Source organism: Aegilops tauschii, chromosome 4 (assembly GCF_002575655.3).
Source record: "Aegilops tauschii subsp. strangulata cultivar AL8/78 chromosome 4, Aet v6.0, whole genome shotgun sequence".
Taxonomy (NCBI): domain Eukaryota; kingdom Viridiplantae; phylum Streptophyta; class Magnoliopsida; order Poales; family Poaceae; genus Aegilops; species Aegilops tauschii.
In genome coordinates, this window is record NC_053038.3 from 470,059,868 (window position 1) to 470,068,860 (window position 8,993).

At 43.8% G+C, this 8,993-nt stretch overlaps 1 protein-coding gene across 1 annotated transcript; it reads left to right on the top strand.

The window, feature by feature from the left end:
• Positions 1-651: 651 nt before the first annotated feature.
• On the top strand, positions 652-4,346 carry LOC109764711 (uncharacterized). The gene is made up of 10 exons (XM_020323502.4): positions 652-1,124; positions 1,208-1,282; positions 1,398-1,451; positions 1,546-1,624; positions 1,720-1,847; positions 2,100-2,183; positions 2,270-2,353; positions 2,462-2,613; positions 2,785-2,935; positions 3,498-4,346. Exons 1-10 carry the CDS (start codon positions 792-794, stop codon positions 3,813-3,815), a joined length of 1,458 nt encoding a protein of 485 aa, XP_020179091.1. The 5' UTR covers positions 652-791; the 3' UTR covers positions 3,816-4,346.
• The last annotated feature ends 4,647 nt before the right edge of the window (positions 4,347-8,993 follow it).

An 8,993-nucleotide genomic window follows, 5' to 3' on the forward strand; every position in this document is an offset into this window, starting at 1 on the left:
GTCATTGGAAATTGCGAAGTCCACACCATAGAATTGTTAGATCAATGAGGGCTGTTAGATTGAGATTTGTGGACAAATCGTGTGGTGCTGACTGGGTCGTGGGACTAATTGCGGGGTGCACGTAAGAAAGTTCATGTTTAATAGGATAATTTAATTACATGATGACTATAAATCTATAATCAACAATGCCCATGTCTATTTAAAGAGATGCTCATTTTACAAGTCAAAATTTTCCCTTATCGACATCAATAGCTCCAACTTTGTTCATTTCCTTGCTTGTTTGCAACAATACTCTACCAGTTTGGACTCTGGACAATATCCAGATATTCTTAACTACATATGAGTTCTTCTTTTACACGAGGCGTTTCGCTTTTTCGGTATACAAACCATGCAGAGAAGACTACGGGGAAGCAATCCAAATTTGCAAGATTCCTATGACAACACCTCAAATCTCAATCGATCAATTCCTTTGTGTTCTTCAAATGATTTTAAAATCAGAGATAGTACGTTTTATATACAGTATGGAACTCAAGGGGCACTTTGATATTGAAACTCAAGGGGCACTTTGATATTGACAAACTAACGCGCTCTTCGTAAGAGCGTAAACCGCAGAGGTAGACGTATTTTCTGGGCAACCCAAAATACGCATTCGTCCTCCCCCTTCGTCGTGAGCTCAAGTCTGAAACTCTGAAACGACACGAAACTCTCGACACGCTAGCCGAGAAACCCAATCCAGTACAGCGGCCGATACCTCTTGCCGCCACGCCGGCCGGCCGCCGCCGCCGCCACCCATGCTGCGCGTCGTCTCCACCCTCCGCCCGCTCCTCCGGAGCCCCCTCCTCCCGGGCCCTAAACCCCTCCCTCGCCCCCGCCGGCCGCCGCGGCCGTTCCGCGCCCTCTCGTCCGCAGCGCCGCTCGCAGCCTCCCCGCCGAGCGCGCCCTCGCCCGCGCCCGGGGCGGTTGAGTTCAGAGAGGAGCACCTCGTCCGGTGCGCGGCGGCGAGGAGGGCGCCGCTGCGGGTGGCGGTGCTGCTGAGCGGCGGGGTCGACAGCAGCGTCGCGCTCCGCCTCCTCCACGCAGCCGGGCACAGCTGCACCGCCTTCTACCTCAAGATCTGGTTCCAGGTCAGTACACCATCTGGTGTTGCTATCCTCTGCAATGGTACGCCACGGGATCGCTTAATAAGCTCGGTGTGGTTAATCTGTAGGAAGATTTCAGGAACTTTTGGTCCGAGTGCCCGTGGGATGACGATTTGAAGTATGCACAGGCCGTGTGTGACAAGGTATATTCCTGAAAATTCATCCGGTGCATGCTGTTTCATTGAATAGCCAGTGTGCAGTATATGTAAACTAGCTCTGTCTGCATGAACTGACTGATCTAATGGCTTTCTTTTGTAGATTGACGTGCCATTGGAGGTGGTACATCTATCTGATGAGTACTGGAACCATGTGGTGAGCTTCATTTCAGACTTTTTGCGCCTCATCCTCGCAGACATCCCATATATTGTTCTGCGTTCTGAGAAACTATCATGGATTTTATATCTAGGTGTCACACATGATTAATGAGTACCGCAACGGACGCACACCGAACCCTGATGTTCTTTGCAACACAAGAATAAAGTTTGGTATGGATCCGCACGCTTCTGAAATTTGATTGTGCATCGAGGTATAATTTTTGAACTGTGTTCATGAGCTTATTCTTTTCACTCATTTTCTGCAGGAGCTTTCTTAGAAGCAATTGAAAATTTGGGATTTGATTACATAGCTTCTGGACATTATGCACATGTAGTCCATCCACCCTTTGAGAATGCTGAAGGGCCATCGGTACTCCAACTTTCGAAAGACGAGGTGCTTTATAATAGCTTGCTTAGCTTCAATGCTATTGAATGTGATGCCAATTGAGTTCTACTCCCTCTCTAAAGAAATATAAGAGTGTTTAGATAACTAAAGTAGTGATCTAAGCGCTCTTATATTTCTTTACGGAGGGAGTATTATTCATCCTAGAAGGGACGTTGTACACAGTGAAACAGATCAGATGGTTCTTTTGTTTAAATATTGTTTAGTTGAAACCACCTTTTCTGGCTCTGATTGTTATTTCAGGTCAAGGATCAAACTTATTTCCTCTCACATCTCTCTCAGCCCCAGCTTAGAAGGCTTCTTTTTCCACTGGGGTGTATAACAAAGGTGATATATTTTATCAGATAAGGATAGTTAGGTTTTTTCAGGATCTGGCGGTGTATTTCTTTGTAAATGGAGCTCATCTTTTGCAGGATGAAGTTCGCAGTCTGGCTGTTCAGATGGACCTTCCTAACCAAGCTAGAAAGGATTCTCAGGGGATATGTTTTCTTGGAAAGGTCATTGCTTTAATAGTTGTTAATATTTCACATGTTTTGTGCAAAATATGGTTCTGTTCTTTCTCCTTGTGTCGTCTTATTTTAAGCTAAAAAAGTCACTCTTTCTAGGTCAAATTTAGTGAGTTTGTTCAAAGACATATAGGAGAAATGAAGGGTATACTTCTTGAGGCTGAAACTGGAGATTACCTAGGGATGCACCGTGGGTTTTGGTTCTATACGATTGGTCAACGACAAGGTTTGCGACTTTCTGGAGGACCTTGGTACGCACTGTAGATGATACTAGCCTCTTTTATGGTACAATAAATAACATCAGCTAAATAAATGTATATTAGCCTGAAGTATTCTGCAATTCAAGGAAGATCTGTCCTCATGTAGCACACATCTATTTATCCATAAATTCATCAAATGAGTGGTCATTTTATCTTACGCAGGTATGTTGTGGAGAAAGATGTGCAAAATAATGTGGTTTTTGTATCAAGGAATTACTATTCACTGGATAAGAGGAGGCGGACATTTCGTGTTGGATCACTAAACTGGTTTAGCGATTCTGGGCCATCAGACAATGAACGCCTTAAATGCAAGGTACCATAGTTACACAATTAGGTCTTGTGGCAGCATAGCATATTTGAATTGAAATTCTTACCATCTGCAAGGGTTAAATGGTGTTTGTTACAAAATATATGTACATGTCGTCCTCATAAGGAAAAAAATGGTGTTTGTTACAAAATACTTGTATATGTCGTCCTCATAAGGAAAAAAAGAATCTATAACCACCACCCCAATCAAACACACAACCCCCAAAGTAATCATCAGCAGTCCATTTTTTCCCCTGTCAAAACATGTGCATGGTACCAGCTGTATGCTTGGACTTGTTTAGGTGCTGGGTTAGGAGAGAATGGTTCGTAAATCCTATTGATCCTCGAGTATAGTTAAGCAATTCTGAAACCTATCAGTTCTACCTTGACCTATGGTTTTATAGGAAAATACGGCGGCAGCTTCCAACTCACTGTTGCCTGATCCACCTCCGTTTTAATTTTTACACACTATATCTGTTTAGCATTCAGATCAACCGTGGATCTGCTTTTGTCATGTGCTGCACTTTATTCCGTCAGTTAGCTGATATCCATGCTACTGTCAATACCAGGTACGGCATAGTCCTGATTTCCACGATTGCACCGTGACAAAAGAGCAAACCGAAGAGAACGGAGACGTTTTGGCGGTTCGTCTGTCCGAAGACGACCAGGGTTTAGCAGCTGGCCAGTTTGCAGCGTTCTACCGTGACAGTGCGTGCCTGGGGTCAGGCATAATCCTTGATTCCTGGGACGAAATGAGCTTCCCTGTGTGCGCAAAGGCGCTAGAAACCGCTAGGATGGAGGACAAGTCCAAGATGGGGAAGCCCATAAGGATCATGAACCTGGAGCATCTTGTGAAGCCAGAGCCGGAGCCTGCCAAGGTCGCTTGACAGACATCACCAGCTTCTTGTAGCCTTCTCTTGACTACTTTACGTCTGTGATCATGTGAAGATATACACTGACAGTTTGAAAGTTGGCACGCCCTACAAATGCAAGAATCGGGGAAGTTCCAGAAACAATCATCGTAGTTATGCTGCCCCAATCAGGGGCTCCATCCAGGTGGTTCTTGAAAAGGTGGTATCCATTGGCGACTTTGCGTTTGGGAGAAGAAATGCTTTGCCACCGGATAAAAGTGGTGGTGGAGCATCAATCAACGCATGATTGCCCATGCAAGAGCTGACCTGGCCTGACATAGTTCCCGGATGTAAGCAGGAAAGGCAAGCAGGCGAACGGATAGGCATGTTGTTCCCTCTTGAGCCAAAATGTCTACGTACTAGATTATTATTAAGAGTTAGTCAGCGGTACTGCTTCTAACTGATAGTAAGTGATAACTGTACCCTGTGAAGTTATGATACGGCAACACCAACGTTGAATAATCAATCAACGGGTTCTAGACTAAACCAGGATGGTTTATCACGAAATCATTCTCCTTTTTGCATGGCAGTATTCTGGAATCTAAACTGGTTGCGTGCTTGATTGTACTAGAATGAACTCTCTTTTTTCCCCGGGCATGTGTCGGCAGCTTCTGAGAGATTAACATAATGCAAGCATGCAGCACATGGAGAGAGACGCGGTACCGTTTGTCATGTCGCCGCCTGGATTCTTTGGTAAGAGATACCGGACCAGGAGTAGTAGCACGTACGTACTATAGTTTTGTAGTATAAATAAAAGGCCAGTAAAACCACCTGGGCTGGCGATTTTTCTGAGGACATATCCTTGATAATGTTCCTGGTCTCAACCTTGGAGAAGCAGAGAGATTGACCTTGGCCGTTGCACACACCAATATTGCATGCGTCATTCGTGAGTGCATATTTATTTAAAAACGGTGGCCTTTTTATCATCACCTAGTGCATTACCTCTCTATATAAACAGTGATACCATTTAGTCATACTTCTCACCTCTGATCAAGAGCTGGCTACATACAAATCCGCCATATCTAGCCACCTCTACCTATAGCCTGACCTCCTGCCGATCCCAGGCTTGCTAGCAGCTGCCATGGCTTCTGCACCGGTTCTCAAGACGACGGCCGCCGTGTTCCTGCTGGTCCTGGCCCTAGGGCACCTGATGGCCGCCACCAATGCGTCTGCGCACCATCAGGACGCTCGACGGCTGCTAGCAGAGCACAATAGTCTCTCCACGAAACCGGGCCTCCCGGTGGACGCAAGGGTCGTTGTCGGACCACAAGGGCAGCCCGGAACTTCCGCCGTCCTGACGGATGCCGATGGCGAACCCTTGTGCCCCTGCTGGCCCGCATGCTGCTAGCCAGCCGGTGGCCAAAGGATGTTGATGCTCAATTGAAACCATCATGTGCCTTGTGCTAGAATAATCACGCCATGGCCGAGTCCCAGGCATGAGCGAGCGAGTCTGTGTGTGTCGCGCCGAGTCTGTTCATGGCGCATTGTTTTGAGTAAGTCGGGTTCAAGTTGTTGGTCGAGTCTAGGTTTGTTGCAGGATGTGTGCAAGACTGTTGCGGATTGAGTCGGGAGTTGTTGGGATAGGGTCACCGATCCACGCGGAGACACCAGCGTCCTTGCTTCTCTTTATTTTCCTACAGTATAGGAATTGGTGGTCTGTTATCAACATCCAACTCTAAATACAAATTATATTTAAGTTGTAGCTATAATGTTTATTTCAAGCAATACCGAGCTATCACTTCGGAATTATAGATATTTATGTTTGCACTGCATTCAGCTTTGGAGGATCCCACTGCTTCAAGGTATAGCTATCACTTCGGAATTATAAGTATGCATCATAAGTTAATAGCCAAGCAATCAATGAGCTAACAAGAGGTCATTACCAACTACAGTGTCTCTTTCGCCTTCGGCTTGCTTCAGTGATTGTAATCGTCGCTAGGTGATTCATAGACATGGATGTAATTTTTATTATTTCTAGTGCTTGTTGTACTACCATGATTGAAGATGAATAAATTTGAAGTTTTTCCCGCAAAAAAAAAAAAACAAAAAAACTACAGCGTCTCTTTATGGAGAGTGCATCCGCTGCTCAAAATTAGGACTACTGCTGTTTCACAGTAAAATGTTTCCATGTGGATCGAATCTCTTGACGAATTTGTCTAGTTCTTGATCAATGGTCATGGTTTCCGGACATCAAAACAAATGGTTGGATGTTTTGCTTTTTTTTAGAATTTTTAGGATTTTAGTCCGATTAATGTGGGGGCCTCAAAGTTAGGAGTCTCCAATTAGTAAATACAAGACTCTCTCTAAATGTGACTCAACCGCCGCATGGGAGACTTGGGCGGCAATTGGATCGCCACCACCTCTAGTCTTCATCCTCAACTCTTTCACCCAGTCGCCGCTAGAGCTTGATGCTCTAAGAACCCAAGCGACAACCAAGATTGGCTTCAATTCTCGATTTTAGATAATGGAAATGAAAATTATTCGGCCTTGACCCTGGCAGGCTATGACCTGCTTATTTGGATCACATCATGCCTTGGGGATCAAGTATCTACCTTCATCACGCCTCAATAGTTGTGCCCAGAAGCGTAACCAGGGAGTGCCCCTGTAGAGCACATGCATGCATGTTTTCATAGGAGATTTGTCAAAAACAATGTCATTACGAGTTAGACAGATAGCCCAAAACATAGTTGATGCACCTACTAAGATGTGATTTTTTTAGTCTCATGTCAAAGCCATTAAGCCAAGATCCAAACATATGATTGACATTTCTAGGAGGTTTTATGCCAAACTTGAAGTAAGTAAGTCTACAAATGAATCTAGCATAGCAACAGTCAAGAAAGAAGTGATGAATAGTTTCTAAGTTACTGCATAAACTACATTTTAAATGCCATTCCAAGTTTTGTTTAGTTATATTATCTTTAGTCAACACAACTCCCTTGATTAAATACCACATAAAGATCTTGATTTTTAACATCACTTTTAGTTTCCATAGTGTCTTGTTGTTCACCACATGTCCAACATCAATCACAACTCTGTACATGGAGTTTTTTTTTCCGAGAAAACTTTTGATCTATCCATCTTCAATCATGGTAGTACAACAAACACTAAAAATAATAAAAATTACATCCAGATCCATAGACCACCTAGCGACGACTACAAGAACTGAAGCGAGCCGAAGGCAAGCCGCTGTCAACGCCCCTCCCTCACCGGAGCCGGGCAAAACTTATCGTAGTAGACAGTCGGGAAGTCATCATGCTAAGGCCCCATAGGACCAGCGCAGCAGAACAACAACCGCCATCAATGAAGAGTAGCGCAGATCAGAAGGAGCCAACCTGAAGACACATGAACGTAGATGAACTACGACCTGATCCGAGCAAATCCAGTAAGGATAGATCCGCTGGAGACACACCTCCACACGCCTACCGACGATGTTAGACACGCCATTGGGACGGGCTAGACGGGGAGAACCCGCCGCCATCTCGTCTTCCTGAGCAGGACACAAACCCTAACAAAACTCGAAGGAACATCTAAAAATAAAGCCATCCCACTGGAAAGGGTTGGTATCCACCACGCCGCCATGGCCCTAAGACCACCGGACACGAGGCGGACCGATGGCGGCGCCGGTGAGAGGCAGAGAAACCCTAAGCTTTGTACATGGAGTTAACTAAGAAGACACCTGATTGTGTTAAGTTCCATCTAAAGGAGTCTACAGAATTATTTAATTGCACATGAACAATGCTAGTTACCAGATTCTGCCATAGTATGAGACTATTGTATCTCTACAAAAGAAATATTCAGAGGGACTCTACTAAAGACAAAAGCAACAATTGCATTTTTCCTACGCACAATATTATAAAACGATGGAAACTTGACTTTGAGACATGAGTTGCCTATCCATTTATCCTCCTAGAACCTAATATTCTCACCGTTATTAAGCTGGAAGGTTCCAACGCTCAAGAACAAATCTATAACTTCCATTGAACTAGTTCAAAACTGAGTGTCACCTGGTTTCTTCTCCATTTGGGTTGTAGTCTTGTTTTTAATGTATTTCCTCCTAAGTAAATTATACCATATTCCCTCCTCATTTACTAGTTTAAAAGCCATTTACTTAGGAGGCACCTATTATGTACTTCAATATTCAGAATACCAAGGCCGCCTATGTCCTTAGGTTGGCACGGAATGTTCCATTTGGCTAATTAGTATTTTTTTTCATGTGGCCTTCACCTTGCCAAAATAACCGAGATCTATAATAATCCATTTTTTAGGACTCCCTTTGGGACCTCAAAAAAAGATAGTATAAACATTACTAAACTTGTTAAGACAGAATTGAGAAGAACCAGCCGACCTCCAACAGACATATGTTTTCCTTTCCAGCTACTTAGTTTTTGAACTTTTTCTCCATTATTTTCCATTCTCCAATACTAAGTTTCCTGACATGTATAAAGTTACGTACCTGAACGGGTATGCACCTAATTGACACCCGAACAGTTGGGAGTGTTCATACTCCTTCACCTCCCTGAAGCAAAAAAAAAACTCAGTCTTATAAAAATTAATCTTAAGGCCCAATAATTGCTCGAAAGCACATAAAAATAATTTCATATTAATGGCCTTTGCCAAGTCATGTTCCATAAAAAGAACCGTGCCATCAGCACATTACTCCCTCCGCCACGGATACTCCCTCATTTCCTGTTTAGAGGGCTCATCTCAAAATTTTCAGTTTTTCATTATATTAGGCTCACTTTTGAGTCCAATTGAGTTAAAATGCTTTTGAGTCTCACACCACATTTAATTCGTAGATATTAGAGAGAGGGAATTGATGGTCAAGCATGCATCAAATTCTACATGCACCATGCAAATCCAATAAGAGAGAGGGTGATGCACTTATTGCTTCGAAAGTCGAACATGTGAGAAATATTTCATTGTGCAGTTTTGTATCCAGAAAACTCGTGTCATCCATCAAAATCTACTGATGAGATTTCAGATTTGAGCTCTCTAAACCCGAAAGGAGGAAGCATATAAGAACTTCTGGATTCCCAAGACAAAATTAGTAGAGGGAGCAAAAGACCTGCCAGCCCCTAATAAAAGCACCACTACACATCAACACAAAGAGGATCACATGCTCCTCCATGTGCTAATAGTGCATGTCAACTGGAA

Excerpts from the sequence above, each read along its gene's own strand:
- LOC109764711 (XM_020323502.4), top strand. The coding sequence starts at position 792 with ATGCTGCGCGTCGTCTCCACCCTCCGCCCGCTCCTCCGGAGCCCCCTC. Across the intron at positions 1,452-1,545 it reads ATGAGTACTGGAACCATGTG|GTGTCACACATGATTAATGA; the intron begins GTGAGCTTCATT and ends TTTTATATCTAG. Across the intron at positions 2,184-2,269 it reads CACTGGGGTGTATAACAAAG|GATGAAGTTCGCAGTCTGGC; the intron begins GTGATATATTTT and ends CATCTTTTGCAG.